Here is an 18,056-nt window from a genome sequence, read left to right as displayed (position 1 = left end):
GATACCAGAAGAGTCTCAATCTAACAAATCCATTATAAAGAGAACCCAGAACCCACTATTAAACAGAATGATAGATAAGACCAATAGGTATCTCACTTGAAAACCATCATAACCCCTTCAACAGGGAGAATACAAAGACAGAGCATAAGTACGAAATAGAGCATTTCTACCACGCCCAAGAACCAAATACCTTTGTTTCCACACAGTTTCCCATGACCTCAAATTATGTAATATTATTCACTGCAACCATTACAATGGCAGGTAGGTAGAAGCAAACCCATAAAGAGAAGCCGAAAAAAAAAAAGAATTGCTATAAGTAATAAAACATACCAAGGCAACTAAAGACCCTGCTCAATAAGATAATCGCCAAGCCTCTCGACAATCATGTTACACTGGCCGGGAGCAAGTGGCTCATCATAGACACCAAAGATCAAGGCCTGATTGGTCTTCTTGACAGTAATACCACCGGCGCCCTGGGTTCAAAGTTCAGGAAAGTCAACAGCAAACAATTGCTAGATATCAAATCTGACAATGTTATGACATAGGACAACTGGAGAATCAATGTTAGAAAAAACATAAGGCATTGAAGAATAAATAATTTACTTCTCCTTCCCATCAACCAACACAACACAGGCACAGATACAGCATACAAGAATGTCATTACATAAAAAAAAAAGATTCTCATCTAGCTCTTTTTGAAATGTGAACTTCCAAAGAAAGCTACAGCGAGATAATGAGGTCCACCATGTTTACAGGGAAGCCAACTCGGCAGCTCATGAGTTGGCTCATTATTCTCCTTCTTCTTTGGTTTTCTACTCTTGAATTCATTAATCATTTTGTATCCTCAGAGAAACTAAACCCTGGATCCCTGTAAACTGTTTTTATTAAGCTACAACAAGAAACCATGATTACAAGCTACAAACATCTGGGATGACTCAAGATGATGGCAGTAGCATTTTCTGTGAATTGGATGTCTTCTACATAGACAGTAGAGTATGGCCTTTCTTTTGCTGGTTAAAATAAAGATCTAAACTGAACTGTCAGATCAATTGCTTCAAAGTCCCTAAGTGAATATGGGATGACGCAAGATGATGAACCTATGAATTTATAACCACGCACAAATGCCACCTAAATCACCAGTATAGAATTTTACCTGAGAATTCAAAAAAAAAGGCACTTCGATAGAGTGTTAGCCAAATGGATGATTTGAGTCTTAACCAATCTGATACTTGAAAACTTAACTTCAGGTTTTGGCAGTTGGGAACATCGCATCTTAGATTAAACCTTAACATCATTTACTACTAGCTATGCATGTATGCGTCTACATACTTGTGTTGTACCCAAAAGAAAGAAAGAAAGAAAGAAAGAAAGGAAAAAAAGGAGTTGCGAGGAAAGGAATATAACGTATCACCTTCTTGCCTCGAATAACAGCCCCTGGTTCTCCTTGGATCACCATATACTTTGTGCCACCGAGATGTAAGCCAGTTGGAGCAAGGGATCCAGGTTCATTAAAGTCATTCATAATGGCAGTTACTTCTTCAGGTTTAAACTACATTGCCACAGATTAGATTAATGAGTTGCAATATGTTAACTAAAAACAACAGGCATAAACACGAACATACATGTATATGCTGCTAATTCTTCTAATACAGAATTTAATCAAGACAGAAACCACTCTCTCAGTCCAAGTTAACATCATAACATGGAATCTCATACAACGTGAATTTCCTTTTGTGTAATCAGACCATACATTCTGTGCATACATGATATAAAGCATTTTAAAGAGAAGCAGAGAAGCATACATACGATGAAATATTTAATAGAAATATATAACTTGTACAAATATTTATTAAGGAAGAAAATGATGCAATGCGAATATCTTTGCAAAATCATGTTACGATATTAAGACAATGTGTTCATATCCAATCGCAGATGGCAATTTAGCTTAAATTGAGCAGTAAAGAAGCCCTGATGTTCTATATCCATAAAAATCTTCAAAATATCCTCCTCTGAAGAAAAACATCTAAAATATGATAAAAAGGGCAACTTGGAGATTTAATTGATGCTCTGGCGGGCAATGCCCAAACCTATGATAATTAACTGTTAATTGTGTTACCATTAGAAACAATTGATAAAGAAGAAAGACCAGGGCAAGTGCAGAAATGGGAATCCATTTAGTGCCAATACACATCATTTGCCTGAGATAAATCCATCTCAATTACATGAATACATGAAAATATACAAGGAAAGCTAATATTTCAAATATCATAATAATCCGAATCAAAGCAGCAATAAATTGGTAACAAATCCAAACCCTCGGACATATCCCCACTAAGCTAGTTCGGCTAGACAAATACATCCATCTCGTTACATACGGATTGGGTCGCTTCAGAATCAATTCGAGAATATGAAAGATACACATCAAATTGACAAACCTCAACTCCAAACTAGAATATAAAATAAAAACAGAGGCCTCAGAAATAATAATAAAAAAAAAGATAAGTGGTGATCTTTTTTTAGATTGAAACAATCAACAAATTAACAGGGGTAGTCAATAAAAGAAAAAAATAGAACAAAAAAAAAGATATATTAAAGTAATGCATGTAAAACATAAAATCGGGCATGATTTCAATTGAAACCAATACGAATCTCAACAGATCCTCGTTAGATCCGCATAATCTAAGAAACCCATAAGTAATCAACCAAACCCATCAATTAAAAATCGCAAAACAATCGAACTTTAGAATCTAAACCAGGATAGAAACAAGAACTCTACCTGAGGAAAGGTGGCGCTTTGGGCCCAAACGCTGCCGTCTTGGCCGATGATCGCGGCGGCTGTGAGGTGATTGCCCTCGATTTCGCACATCAGATGGTCATCAACGTAAGTTTGCCAAGACATCTTGTTCGATCTCTGTGCTTCTTCTTCGATCTACTACTGAGTTTCTTTGGTTGTTGTTCGAGTTTCCACAACGAGGGAGGCTTGAGAGCGCGAGGATAGTAATATAAAGAGGGTAGCGTAGAAACACCGAAAATGTGAAAACAACGAATCAATAAATAATTTTTTCCCTTTTCTTTTTTTGGTAATCTGAATTCTAAATGATAAAAGCTCCTGCCTTGAATTTTTATGGCATCTCTCCCTCAAAATGCGTATTTAACGCGATTTCATAAGTGCCCCTCACGTCCGCCAGTGTTAAATTACAAGTTTCTCCCTTCGTGTTATATGGAAATGGAACCATGCAATATAAAGCTGCTGGTCGAGTCGTATAGCGGAGGTGAGGAATCTTTAATAAAGGACAGGGCATAGGAGAATCTCCACGTGGCAAGATAGTAAGTGTCCTTTTCCACCTATTTCTCTAGCGTTCCTCTATTACAGGCTTTTATTTTTGTTGGTTTAAAACTCCTTACACGTGGCTGAAGTATATCCATTAAAATTCTGAAAAATTGGAGCCAAGAACCCGTTTGGCAGGGCTGAAACTTTGATTGAATTGCTTTTTCGAGGAATTAAAAGAAATTTCACAGCAGAAAGTCTTTTTTTTTTTTTTTTGCTATAAGAGGGCAAATGCAGGCTTTCCTAGAGTTTCACAAAGCAAAAACCGTTATGTGAAGCCCTAATGCCCGTTATGGAGGGCTTAAACACAGCTGCACTGGCTTTTTAAGGTGGGCCTTACATAGTCCATAAGCTATGTTTAGTGAAAATTAGGAGAGCCTTTTAAATCAGCTGTTCATTTGAAGGCTATCCACTTCAGCCTCGTTGAATAATTTATCTAAAGCTTTTTAAAGCAGTTGAACTCTAATTTATAGGGCTGTTTACGGATTGGGTTAGGTCGGTTTATTGATGTTTTTTCAATCAATCCGATCTGGTCGGGTTACTTGAAATTGAAACCAAAACCGGTCTTGTGTTAAGCAAAATCGATCTGATCGGTTTGAGTTGGTTTGGGTCGGTTTTGGCTCTACTTAGTGGTGATTTAGTTGTTGTTCAAGTGTTCATTTTTGGCTCTACATTCCCAAAGAAAACCAGTATTTCCTTAATGTTTTGTGGCCCATCTATAGATCCAGATGTGGAGGGAGCAGAGTTTGAGAGACAACTTAGTTAAGTAGGTTGTAACTAGGATAGAGACAACTTAGTTAAGTAGGAACTAAGTAGGTTGTAACTACTAACTAAGAACTAACTACTAAGTCAGTTCGGTTCGAGTTGGGTCGGTTTCGGTTTTTACACATGAAAACCGAAACCAAACCGAATCATCGGTTTGTGATTTTTTATAACCCGAAACCGACCGTTGCTGAAGAAAACCTGGTTGACTCGGGTTGGGTCGGTTTGGGTTGGTCAATTTGGTCAGGTTGAATCTTCTTATGAACAGCCCTACTAATTTAGCTGAATTTTAAACTCAACCCTCCCAATATAGGACCTAAGGGGCCGTTTGATAATAAGAGCAGAAGTGGCTGAACTGAAAATTTTGAAACAATTCAACTATGTCATGTATTATTTCATTATTTAATTACTGTCTCCACTAAATTCATCAACTTAAACTGTTATCAATCTTTTTCTTCTTTTTTCTTAATAACTTTGGTATTGTATGGTTGAGCAAATTCCAACTCAAAGTTATCTTGCCCTGTGGAAAGAGGGAACAAACTACAATGTAAGGATGTCGGTGGAGAGACGCATGATCATTCTAGGTCCCTTCTCAATGGAGGGACCAGCATTAGATTCGTCCACGTGTCAGACATAGGTAGTTGGGGGCTTGGGGCCTTCCGAAGGACCTTTTCCATTAGACATTAGGAGTCCTGATCATTTCGAAAAATAGAAAGATTATATGGTTGGTGAGCTAATAATATTTCCCACAATTCAACTAGTGATAAAGGTAATTAAGTTTGATTTTTGACATTAAACATAATTAGGTTACATTTGGCGTTCCTTAAATTTATTTCTTTTGGCCTCAACTGTTAAAAGGAAATAAATCCTTAAAATAAAAGACAAAATTAAATATTATGTAGTGAAATTTAATTTTTATCGTACATTAAAACTAAATAAGTATCCACTTTCTAATAGTATAGATTAGTATAATCTTTTTTTTTTAAATATTTTTTTACATGGAATAGCAAAGGTAGCAATTCAAATGCTTTTACATATTTCTTCCATGGGAAAGTGAGGTACAATATGTCACATACGTATGTAGAGATGAATGTGCTTACTCTATAATATTGAGTTCGGTTTCTGTTAGGGCAACGCCTGTCCGAACAGCCTTTGAAACCTTGCATTGGGAATATCTTCTAATATCTCTCCATTTATATGTTTTATTTCATGGGAAGATATTCTCAATTCAAAGTTGCAAGAGACTGTTGGGATGGTGTGAGCACAGGCTTGCCCTGACCGAAACCAATCTCCTATGACATCAATTAGGTATAAGTGGGGATGCAACTTGGATTGGGTTGAGTTGTTAATTTGTTATTTAAAATTTCAATGGGTTTGAATCCAAATCCAATAGTAGTGTAGCCCCATGTTGGATAACACGACTTGCAGCTCTAGATTTAAAAGACTCCAAGGATAGAATAAGAAACAGTAGTAGTGTAGCCCCATGTTATGGGTCCTTGCGTTATCTTTTATTGCTTAATCAGGGCCTTCTATGGTCTCTCCCTTACTCCTTTACAACCTTATATTAGCGTCAAGTCAGTTGTCGCCTTCTCCTATTATTATTATATTCATGGTTCAAAATATGAAAAAAAAAAACTAGAGAAATTTTCATTTTATCCCACCTCACAAATTTTCATTTGTTTTCTGATTTTATTTTCTAAAATCTCCATCTATGATACAATACCATACCATGGTACCACTCCCATTTATTGTGTCAAATTCGCCTACCTGTATAATTATACAGGAAAAAAATGTGAGGTGGGAGAATCTGAAAATTCCTTTTGAAATTGACTGGGTTTAAATATCTTAAATTATAGTTGGTGATGTAATATTAATCCCTGAAAAAATGTCATAACCAAAAAAAGTAAAGCAGAACTAGAGTTTTAGAGTTTTGGTTGTTTGAAACTAGATCTGTCATACTTTGAGCTTTGATTTATTCAACTATATTAAACATATTTCTTCCGTTTAATCACCTGTTAGAGCATTAACTATGGAACTTAAAGAATGATGGAAGGGAATAAAAAGAAAAGAGAGGGAAAGGAAAAAAAAAAAAGTAGAATCCATATTCCAAATGAACAAATTTAAACTTGGAAAATTATCTTTCTAGTTCTTGGAGAATAAGGAGAAAAGGGATTAATCGAAAAAGATCTCTTGTTCTTATTATAAGACTGTCCTTCCAAATGTACTCATTTCTAATTCAATATTTCTTAGACTGTGTTTGGTTTAAAAGAAAAGGTAGGCACAGTAAGGGAAAGGTAGGGAAACCTATACAATTTCATATTACTTTGCTAATACTATTCTTCCTTTCTTAGGCTGTATTTGTATAAGTTTCCTTACCATTTCTTTCAAACTAAACACAGCCCTTGGTGTCCATCTTAGCAATTTCATCTGTCTGCACAATATTTCTTAGTTCTTACCATATTGCATTGCTAACTACTGTTCCTCCTTTTAGCCTCTTAGTTACTGAACTCGTTTCTTTGACAGTTTTGAGTCTTCTGACTAGTCAAAATTTTAATTGCTAATCTTATAAAACAGTCCTCTTCAGTTTGAGTTTGACTACTCAAACTCTGTAACTCTGTAACTGTGAGACCATGGTTTATAATTCACCACTATTTAGGTGCAATTTTGGTCAGGTTGGATTGTAAATTTGTTAAATTTTCAATGTGTCTAAGCCCGAATAGCTGAACCCATTAGTTAAAATTCTACAAATCTGCAACCCCTTATTCGTGCTTTACACCCATCTGTAGTAATTTCATGTCTATGTAAAGAATTTTATTTTTCTTTTTTCTTTCTCAAAAGTATGGAATAGCATATATATGAAATTTGCAAAGAAAAGCAATCTAAATTTATAAACATTAGAACCTTTTTCAAAATATTCTGATAGGTGATAATATGCACACTGATATCTCTTTTATTATTTGAACAGAAGATTTCCTTTTTGAAGAACTTTTTTATTAAGCATTTACCGTGTTTTTATCCCAATTTTTCCTTGTTATAACATTGTAAAATCCTGGACCTACAAAAACCTCAAATTTGGGTAACTGGAGAGTTCTAAAATCATTGCAGATTACAGAATTAATGCTAATGTGGTACGTAGTTTTATTAGTGAAGCATTGACCAAAGTAACTCAGGGGACAGTAAATATGATATGCATCTTTTCTCAGGATTGAACTTTGAACCATTTATGTAATCGTTGGCAGCTCTTTTAATTATTAAAGTAGTGGACACTAGACCATCACCTTTTTCATGGATTCCTCAATTCAAAACACGTAACCGGATTCATCATAGATAAGGGCGGAGACAAGTATCTTGGTGCCAAACCTTTTATTAAAACCATCATTTATATGCGCTTAATATGTACAGATTGGATCAAAACCTAATAAAGTGATAAAATATAAAGGATTATTCTCTTTAATACTCTTTCCAATTCTCAAATGTATATAATTTAAAATATTTATAATCTACTTAAACCTATTTTCCCTCGAACCCTATTTTTTCTACTCCTTATCTCATTTTATTGTTTAACATTTTAATTTGCCCTCCCCACCCACCAAAAAAAAAAAAGAAAAGAAAAAATCCCTTGACTCCACCACTGATCATAGCAGTCTTCAAATGGATGCCTTTGATCCAGACTAAATATCAACCACCTGTCCCATAAAGAAGTGAAACATGGAGCCTGTGTTTAGTCGCTGATGTGGGGTCGTTCATAAGGGTTCCTTTTCATCAAGAGTGAATTGAGCACATCCCAATTTTGGGATGAAATAAAATATCCTTAATTATTTATAAAATAATGATTTTTTTGTAATTAAAAATAAAAATAATAGTTTTTTGTGAATGTTATCACTTACCATGATAAAAGGGGTATGCCCACAAATCAGTTGCCTTCCTTTTCTTTTGATTGTAATAGTGGAGGTTAAAATGAAAGAGAGGGGATGATCTGCCAATAAAATACATTCCAACACTCTGTCAATTTGATATGACACCACACATCTTACTATAAAATTGGGGCCAACTATAAAAGTGAGATCCGTCATGTATGAGATGTATGATGCCAGATGATGTTGATAGGGTGTTAGAACATAATCCGGGTTCAAAATGAAAGCACATCAAATTTTCCATGTTATGATAACAACAACCTATTTTCAAAATCCACAATTAATCTACTTTTCAGAAAAAAATGCAAATCCACTAATTACCGAAAAGAAATTCCAAATCCATTTACTAATTACATCTGTCCGTATCAAAGATTAAAACATTGATATGCCTGATAATCTGTTTTTTAATTTTATATTTTTAAATTTAACAAGTATTAGAGGATATTACAGAGTATTTTAATGTATATTCTCTGGATGCACCGATATTGGTGTATATATCAAATTGATATTATAATACTTAATTCTAAATATTTTGAAAGCATATTTTATTCTTGTCCATACCTTGTTCGATTTATTTGAAGAATTCAATCCCTTTCACTTTCAGGTGACTCATATTTCTTTGACTGAATAGTGGACGCCAAACGGACTATTTTGAGGGCATAATTGTAAAAATATCTACGTTAAACGACACAATGTATCATATATGGGGACATTGGAATATATATATAAAATTGGGAATTGGACCCATAAATCTTCACTAGGATCCACATAAATCGCTGTTCAGTAATTTAGAATTAAGAGACGGTTGTATGGACGCCTTCAACTTCATCCAACCAGTCAGCTTCCTTAGTTTCCGTTTCATGGATAAAGTATTAAAGTATAGACATCACCTTTTCTAATCCAGACTCAGCCCGCCTGCAGCAAAGCGAAGCATATCATTGACTAAACATCGAGACTTTATCTATCATCGAGTTGCTATACGACGATTCCAACTATTAATAACCCATTCACTTGGAAAGTTGGAGCCCCCCTCAAAGCATTTTTTAGGAGATTAATTTCCAATTAACAAATTATGGTAATAATTGAGGCAAACAAAGTATTACAAAACTCTTTTTAGAAGAGACCGGATCTGCTCTTCACACAGGGCTTCTCACACCGACCTCACACACATATCCTATCATGCATTGGGAACATTTCCCGTATTTATAAGTTATTATTCATAGGATATGTTTCCAATGCATGGTGGATGTGCTTATAAGGCGCCCATGTGTGAGGAGCAAATCCCGTTCCTTTTTAGAACCCCACTACTTTGTTGGGGTTTACTCACAGATTGCTGCTCACCAACTGTGGTCATTTGGGATTTTGAGATTGAGGGTGTTCTTTGGTTTGAATTATGGGGTAGAACTATCTACATTTGTTGTTGGTCATAAAAAATTTGTATGAATTAGTGAAGAGGGATTTTATGTTGGGAAATAGGGTCATTGAGACTTGGAGGAGAAGGTTTGATGCGCGTATTGTCTTTATAACGTCATTTGCCCCTATTCAATTTTACTGAATTTGTTGTTGGGTTACAAGTAAATCCATTCCCAGGATACAACAGAGCCTTGTGCGAGAATATGCAACCAGCAAAGTGGAAGAGTCTTCGAAGAAACCTTCTGTGAGATAGTAATAGATCGGACTGAGAGAGAGAGAGAGAGAGAGAGAGAGAGAGAGACAAAGTGATTTTTGAAATTGTTTGTAAAATTCTTAATTCATGCTCCTCAAATAGTTTCTAAAGAGTTATAGAGTAGAGGAATGTGTTGCTTCAGAGAATGCACATTGAATAGTCACAATTTCAAATATTGACTGTTTAAAAGGTAATTAACAGTTAATGACTCTTAACTTTGAATTGTGCCTCTTGATCACACCTGATCGAATTGTGATCGTTAATCCTATCAGCGGTCAACCTCGCACCAAAAGTCAAAGCCTCCATCCGCGAGCCACGCAGGTGTGAGCAAAGTACCTCTAAAGCACCTCATTGCACCACACACACGCGTATGTGCACGTTGCGTGGTAGCAAGCCTCCATACTCTCATTTCTTTATCTAATAAGTGTAAATAAGCTCCTATTAAAAGACCTAAAACAAAATTTGTAATTTTCAATATGGAACAAGTTGAAAAATTGTTTTTAGTAAGAAAAGAAGCTATTTTCAAGACATATGTATAAGTATAATTTTTCATGTAATTGACCAATCAAACCCCATTAGATTTAATCTCCATTGAGATTAAAATCCAACATTTTATTAACATGAAATATTTTGGATTGATCAATACAAAGTCCTCAGCCCCATAAATGCAATTTTTTTTCCAATCGAAGGGATTATTACCATTGTGATGTAATACTACATGTTTCTTACAGCTGTGTGTTGATCAAGCTAAAACATTTTCAGGTATAAACAATTATAGTACCAAAATATAACCTAAATGAACAGAAAAATAAAGTTTTTTTTTTTTTAAATTATGTTATCCAAATTATCTTAACTTTTTTATTCTCTCTCTTGATAGGGCCCATACACAGAAGGGTGCACATGACTGAGGCCCACTAACCATGCCACAAAGAGACTATAGTTCCACAGGTCCTTTTAGATTGGAACCGAGTGACTGTCAATTAGGGTGATCCACGCAACATTTTCCTTGGAAGATCCATTGATGATCTCTCATAAATCACTATTTATTACCATAATTGTTCTGCCACCTTTTAACCCAAAAACTTATCTAGGTAGGGTAGTAAGACTGAAACTAACCGTACAGTGCAGTGGAACAGGGGCCTTTACATCATTTTCACCGCTATCGGACTCTATGGGAGTCATGATTTCCTCGGAATGGTGTAATTCTGTCTCCACTCTCCATGTACACAATGCTGAAGCGGGCCCATCTACAGAACTGGTCAGCCACATGAATCACTTGACTCGGTAAGGACGACTGATGAAATCTAAAAAACAGGCTAACCCAAAAAAGTAGTAATTATGTGATCAAAACAGAAATACTCCATTTTTTAAAATACGTAATCACAATGGAATGTTCAATTGACAGTATCGATCATACAGGTAGTTTATTATCATTTGTCCAAACTCCAAATATGGCTGCCTTCATCCAAATTTGATTCTATTAACAAATTCGATCTTACCCATTGGATTTCGATAATAATATAATTTGATAAAGATAGAGGTCCAATTAAAAATGGATCCAACCGAATCCTCTTTAAATGGATTATTTTTGAATTCAGTTTTATTTTATTTTACTTTTTAAGCCCCTTTCAATTCAGGATTTCAGGTTGAACAAGTGGATACTAATATGGTTTTGATTTTTTGAACAAGGTTCAAACTTCAAAGATACTTGATTTTGAAGCTTGGCGAGTCATACTGGTTGCCATGAGACTTAGGTCATTATCGAAAAAGATACATATCTCACACATTTGGGTATGAGCCATTTGGAAGCCAAAGTCTGAAGTTTAAATATAAAAATATGTATTTATTTAGATATTTTTAATATTTTTGGAAGTTCAAAATGTGTATAGAGGGGATCATCTTGGTTATTTGAGCAATTTTATTTTATATATTTATTCTTTGTATGTACCGACTACCGACTTATTTCTTTTATCATTTTAACAATTTTGGATTTTGGGACTTGGCAAAAAATCATTGGATGGTCCAGAGGATGTATGCTCGCCCTATACAGGCTCAGACCAGGGGCTTCAGGGGACTGGCAGTGCTGAAGACCCAAAGTAAAACGTAAAAATAATAGTGCTACAAAGCCTTGTAGACAGTAGTGGCTGTCGGAACGTGGACAGCCAAAATTTTCTCGATGAATGGCCAATAATAGTAAATTAGTAATATGTAGCTGCAGTTTCCAATTCCAGTTTACCACATGATAGTTAATCGAATGTCAAAACCAATTGAAATTTCAAATTTATATTGCAGGGAAAACAAACGAGAATTCAAAGATCAATAAGACTTTAATGTTCAACTCAAGTAGAAACTTTTGGGTGGAAAGGAGGAACAACCATAATCCAGAAAAATATGGTGACAATGCAAAAAAATAAAACAAAATAAATAAATAAAAAACCCTAGGATTCCAAAATAACCGTTCATCTTCACACAGTTATTGTCTGCAAATCCTCCATTGCCATTCCCGGCCATAGAAGGAAGAAATTGATAAAAGGAATTACAATCCAAAAAAGAAAGAAAGAAAGGGACCCATGATTACGATCCAGACCTACAGGCCCTGCTCAACGAGATAATCTCCCAACCTCTCAACAACCATATTGCACTGTCCAGGAGTCATGGGCTCTTCGTAGAGACCAAAAATTAGTGCTTGATTGGTCTTCTTTATGGTGATGCCACCAGTTCCCTGCCAAATTAAATACATGAGCAGATACTAAATATTAGTTATTCCCCAGCAAATATCTGGTAAAGTAGATAAGCAAACTGCAAAAGTAATTTGAGCCTGTTTATATGTAACAAAGACACCAGCAGCAACTAGAAATTGCTAATGTGATTTTAGATTCAACTACTGGTGATTAATGGTTGCCGCTTAGACTGTCAACCAATAATTAAGCTGGCAACATCTAATAGGTTGATTTGGGTTTTCTTTACAAGCATGAATTGAACCATGCCTAGAGCATATAGCTCATCACGTCCCCGGTATGCATATAACAGAAGTACACAATAGAAACCCTTGTGTTTTTGCTTGTGTTTCAGATTGCTATACGTGCACACATGTGCATATCATAAAATCACAAAAACAAGAAAAAAGATACCTAGATTTATTGTGTGAAACTAAAAGCCAATTTGTTCGTGTAGATATATTGAAGATCTAAGTATAAATTAAATCACCTTCTTCCCACGGATGACAGATCCCTGCTCTCCTTGGATAACCATGTATTTTGTACCTCCAAGAAATAAGCCAGTAGGGGCAAGGTGGCCTGGTTCAGCAAAATCTTGCATGATACCATTGATCTCCTCAGACTTAAACTGAAAAACAAAACAAAAAAAAAAGCAACAACGGGAAAAAGGAGGTTAGTGATTTATGCCAAAAAGAACATTTTGGAAGAAGCGTCACACCATGAAAGTAAACATTTACAAGTGAAGAAGTCAACCGGCATGATGAAATACCATCATGTTTTGTTGACAGATAATCAAAACATATAGAGAAATACCATCATGTTTAAATGTTTTTCCCCTAACAGAATAAATAAACAAATAACAACTCTGCAATATAAAAACAGAGAATGCAAAAAGGGATGAACCAGAAGGGCAAACACTGTTATTGATCGGACCGGCATAATGTATCACAATCATAAAAAACGAAGTCGAATTAGAAAACTCAAGGATCCTAGCAAAAGTGGTTGAACCTAGAATACATATTTCAACAATGCAGCATCTCCTCGATGAGGATGAATTCTTTCATTCTTCAAATCATTGTATTCGGATCATCAACACTAAACCACCAAAGAATAAAGACAAACGAGAAATAACAATGAGTGTAGATATGTGGAGTTGACGGTTGATCAAAATTAATCAACTAAATAGATCAAACTATACGGACAAATCATTACGAGAATGCTTTCCTGATTCAATAATAAAACACCAAAGGGATATTCAATCAGAAAATAGCCATAATAATGACCATCCGATTGACTAAAATCATCACTCAAGGGAACATCTATCAATACGGAGTCGGACTAAGAAAACACCAATAAGAACATAGTCAGATCATATGGAAATCACAACAACAAGGAAGAAGAAAACAATCGAAACTCGAAGAGAAAGGAAACCTGAGGAAACGACTCGCTCTGAGCCCACACGCTTCCGTCGTGACCGATAATGGCAGCAGCGGAAAGGCGGTGGCCCTCGATGTCGCACATTAGGTGCTCGTCAACATAAGATTGCCACGACATTTTTGCTCTTCGTCTTCTGTTCCTTCTCCTCTGGTTTTTCTCTTCTCGTGCGTTTTGCGCGTTCCTCTTGTTTCTTCTTTCTCGTTCGGAGTTCAAATGAACAGAACAAATAAATAGAGGTCGATTTGAGAATTGAGAGAGGCTTTGGAACGAGGTTAAAGAGAGAGAAGATGAGTAGAGGTCACGATGGATGGATCCCGCTACTTCTCCTTCAACCGTTCATCCCATCCGATTCAATTCGTGCCATTCACGTCCGCAAAATACGTCCTTCATGGTTACAGAAAAATACGCCCGGATTTCATTGGAAATACGAAAATACCCTTCTACTTTAGTGTTTGCACGATTGCACGTTAAAATGGTAACCCCACAACTCTCATTGATCGGATGCGTGCCTCGTGTCCTCTGACTGTTGCTTTCTTAATGCAGAGGCGATCTTCCCCATGATGAACCCCCAGGGGAGTGTCGTGTCTCGTGTGGAATTCTTCAAGTACACTACAAGCATAATTTGCCAGAGGCTAAACAATAATGGGACCCACCATGTGTTCGGAGATCATTAACGTCTGATCACTGAAGGTGGGGGAATGCATGGGAAATCTGTGTGGTGGGGTACCACCTCCAGCTGGCCAGCTCAGTATCACATGAAGCCTCATGATGAGATGATTCCGAAGTAGGGCAATTAGATCTGTTAGGCCACGCCGGGTTTCAATTCCATCATGATGAGATATGCTACTTGCTAGTGATGCCCGCGTTGCAGTTGGACCGTACACGTGTCAGGGGACCCGTGCCTTGGAGCACTCAGACTCTGAGCTCACCATTAGGTAGGCCCTACTTAGCTGGCCCAAGATTAAGCTCCTCAACATGTGATATTTTCTGAATCCAGATGGACTATTAATTTAAAAGTTTGGTTCCAATCAGTCGTTTAAAATTGATTTGATTAAACTGATATTAGTGTACCAATAGTTGTAGAGTTCTAGTTGGGACCGATTCAACGGTCGTTCACAATTCTTGAGAAAATTGTTGGCAGGTGGCAGCAATTCATGGGCCCCAAACACGTAGGTAAAATAACCATCTTTTGACCTAGACTCCCTCGTGCATGCAAGGTCCCAAATCTCAATATTCTAAAGAAGGAATTAATCTTCTCCATAACAAAATTTCAACTAAATTTTCTATAATTCAGGGGGTGTTTTTTTTCATGTTAAAAAAAAAAATGGTTGTGTTTCAAAATTATACCGCCACTTTTTCTAAAAAAAAAAATGAAAAATATTGATTTTGAACCGTAAGTGTTTATAGATTATTGTTGTGATTATGACCATCAATAACTTTTTTTTTTTGTATGATTTACATGTATATAAGTAATTCACCTGCCATCATTTAATTTTGATCATACGGCTATTTGTTTATAATATGTGAAGAATAATATAAGAATATGATCATCCTTCATTTTAAACCACGTATTTATGCTCAAAAAGCTATATTTCATAGATTAAAAAAATGGGAATTTTTCTGGTTTTAAAATTATATTTTAGGAATGCTGGTTGCGTTTGTGAACCAAATGAAACACGATCATGAAAAGAACAACCCATGAGTTATTTATTTATTTTTGTGTATTTAGACCCGACCAGTAGACATGATCCTTTTTGTTTAAGCTATTAAATTCAAAATAAGGAATGATCTTCCTTTTTGAGTTTGAAAATATTTGCATCCAACCCTTGAAAAGGTAGTTGAAACGGCAACTGTGATCCTCTCCAACATACTTGTTGAGCCATATCATGAGCTAACATGATATGTTTTCCACTTACATAATAGATATTACAAGTATCAAACAGCCTCTTGATAGAATAGATTCTGTCTCTATACATTTTTCTTTTCCAACCAGCTATAATTAATATTACAGTAATAGAATTTATAATGTCTATTACTGCCTTTGCATCACATAAAATAGTAATGTCCTTTAATATTCCTACTTTTTGCTTCCTGTAAGCCCATAAGGATTGCACCTATATCAGATGGTTGGTTTGTTTGGATCCTAACCCCTGCAACTGCCAATACCTTGCATCCATTTTGAATTAACACATGCTGCAGAAGCTATGTGAGCCCCATGTGGATAGGCTCCATCAGTATAAAGAGAATATTGGGTGCTAAGATTGACATCCAATATCCTATTTTGAGTTGGAGTAATCTTTGAAGAGTAAGTATATTTTGCTCACAAACTTAACAATCTATATGGGATCTGGTGATATATTTTCATATATTTTCTGATCCCTAGAGTCCCATATCAACCAAAGTGCAACAGCTGCTCTTCCTACTAGAAGAAATTGCTTCTCCTTTAAAAAAAAAAAAAACTAGCTGGCAACATATTTAACCATTGCTAAATATGATAGTAAACATGAGCATCATATGATAGTAAACATATGCAAGCCACACTAAACTTTTCTTACAAAATTACTTTTGAAGAATAGATGTTGAGGTGTTTCCAGATGTCTATTACATACATAACCCACACATCACATCTTGGAGTAAACTAAAATTTGTTTCTTGTAGGTATAGCATCTCAAAAGATTTTCCAAAGGAAAATATGGAATCTAAAAGGAATTTGTAGATTCCATATCTTATTCCAATCAACTGTTTGACTTGATGGGCCAAGCAAGTCTTTAATGAAGACTGCATAGACAGACTTGACTGAGTAAATATGTGAAGCATAGTGTTTCCATAGAATCTGATCCTCTGGTAAGTGTGAAAAGATTTGAATTTCTGAGATAGAAGCTTGATCAAATATCTGATAACATTTGCATATCCCAATCCCTATTTGGTTGTAGTAAATCCTTGACTTTTAGACTGTTGTAAAAATCTTGGAAGCGTTTACATAACCTCCATGCATTGTAGGCACCCAAGGATCATGAAACACAATAATTGAGGCTCCACTCCTCATAGATCTGCCATATAAAATCGTTCTTCAATTTCTACGAGTGTGACTGTTTTGGTTTTTGAGTTGATTGCCGACTATTTTTGTTATGCAGTCAAAGGGATTGGGCCATTTAGATGATCCATGATTTTATAATTAAATATTTAAGTAATTGCAAGGAATACTTGTAAAATATTTTATAGAAATACGTAAATAGAACTATTTTTTTTTCTGTCCAATGTTGTTTTTTCCCCTTATCCTTTCTAGCTAGATGCTAATAAACATTATTAAATGTATTAACTATTAAGCTAACATGATCGAGTTGAGTAGGCTGTTTCTCAAAAACCCTTTTTTTTCTGCCTTGTGGAAAGATTATGTCGTCAATCCAAGACTCGTTATTGCAACGCATCATACTTAATTGTATAATATCTGATGGGTCGGTACTGTTTTTTTATTTTTTTTTCGAATCTGGTTTAAAGGGGCCAGTCTACCCCTGAACCACTCGCCGACCCGAAACACTCTCTGTAGGGGCGTATCGGGAAGACTCCAATACGGTCCGATACATGATGATATTTTTGAACCTTAGGAATATCTAAAACTTTAGCTGTCAAACATGGACAGCCAAACTTCTCACAGGATGGGATTGTCTCTCTAGCCTTAAGACCCTTGCAACGGGGATCAGTGGCAGTACACAACTTTTTTAATCTGCAGAGAACAAAGTAAAATACTACAAATTAGACACAAACAAAAGGTTCAAAATATCATTACATATTGACCCGTATCGGCCGATACATATCATATTGGGGCCTTCCCTATATGCCCCTACAGGGTGTGTATCTCTGGTCAGGCCATGGTTCAAAGGGTAGCTAGGACTTAAACCAACCCCTCTAAACCGGTTTTGAAAAAAAATTAATAAAACACAAAAAAAGACTCCAGATCTCCTGCCCACGAGAACTCTACCCACATTTATTACAGCCACACATGGAGAACATCTTATCCTCTACATAGTATTATGCAGGGAGATGTTGCCAATTCAAGGGGGGTAGTGTATTGTGGGTAGGCGTGGGCAGGAGATCCGGAGCAAAAAAAAATGGCACTGATACAGGCCTACCGGCTACCGGCGTGTCAGACTGTATTGATATTTTAGAACCTTGCGCAAACATATGGGAGATTGTTGGGTTGGGATTTGTAAGTTGTGATCACATTACTTCAT

General features: G+C 35.9%; 2 protein-coding genes across 3 annotated transcripts; both read right to left on the bottom strand.

The window, feature by feature from the left end:
• On the bottom strand, positions 1-3,215 carry LOC104604467 (profilin-1). 2 transcript variants are annotated; one of them, XM_010268805.3, is made up of 4 exons: positions 2,777-3,029; positions 1,412-1,549; positions 331-473; positions 1-240 (listed from the first exon to the last, which is right to left on the bottom strand). In XM_010268805.3, exons 1-3 carry the CDS (start codon positions 2,897-2,899, stop codon positions 339-341), a joined length of 396 nt encoding a protein of 131 aa, XP_010267107.1. In that variant the 5' UTR covers positions 2,900-3,029; the 3' UTR covers positions 1-240; positions 331-338. The 2 variants fall into 2 exon arrangements, with proteins under 2 accessions (XP_010267107.1, XP_010267106.1); XM_010268804.3 differs by having other exon boundaries at positions 1-473; positions 2,777-3,215.
• An 8,763-nt stretch (positions 3,216-11,978) lies between these two features.
• Positions 11,979-14,057, bottom strand: LOC104604466 (profilin). The gene is made up of 3 exons (XM_010268803.3): positions 13,819-14,057; positions 12,878-13,015; positions 11,979-12,392 (listed from the first exon to the last, which is right to left on the bottom strand). Exons 1-3 carry the CDS (start codon positions 13,939-13,941, stop codon positions 12,258-12,260), a joined length of 396 nt encoding a protein of 131 aa, XP_010267105.1. The 5' UTR covers positions 13,942-14,057; the 3' UTR covers positions 11,979-12,257.
• Positions 14,058-18,056: the final 3,999 nt, after the last annotated feature.

This window comes from Nelumbo nucifera, chromosome 6 (assembly GCF_055504915.1).
Source record: "Nelumbo nucifera cultivar China Antique chromosome 6, China Antique-T2T, whole genome shotgun sequence".
Taxonomy (NCBI): domain Eukaryota; kingdom Viridiplantae; phylum Streptophyta; class Magnoliopsida; order Proteales; family Nelumbonaceae; genus Nelumbo; species Nelumbo nucifera.
The sequence above is the reverse complement of the archived record's forward strand: the minus strand, read 5'-3'. Positions and strand labels throughout refer to the sequence as shown.

What these genes read in the sequence shown, in the direction of transcription:
- LOC104604467 (XM_010268804.3), bottom strand. Translation starts at nt 2,899, where the DNA reads ATGTCTTGGCAAACTTACGTTGATGACCATCTGATGTGCGAAATCGAG. An exon ending in AAAGCGCCACCTTTCCTCAG is followed by an intron (nt 1,550 to 2,776) that starts GTAGAGTTCTTG and finishes GTGGCAATGTAG; the next exon opens with TTTAAACCTGAAGAAGTAAC. An exon ending in CTGTTATTCGAGGCAAGAAG is followed by an intron (nt 474 to 1,411) that starts GTGATACGTTAT and finishes CTTTGAACCCAG; the next exon opens with GGCGCCGGTGGTATTACTGT.
- LOC104604466 (XM_010268803.3), bottom strand. Translation starts at nt 13,941, where the DNA reads ATGTCGTGGCAATCTTATGTTGACGAGCACCTAATGTGCGACATCGAG. An exon ending in AGAGCGAGTCGTTTCCTCAG is followed by an intron (nt 13,016 to 13,818) that starts GTTTCCTTTCTC and finishes TTTGTTTTTCAG; the next exon opens with TTTAAGTCTGAGGAGATCAA. An exon ending in CTGTCATCCGTGGGAAGAAG is followed by an intron (nt 12,393 to 12,877) that starts GTGATTTAATTT and finishes TTAATTTGGCAG; the next exon opens with GGAACTGGTGGCATCACCAT.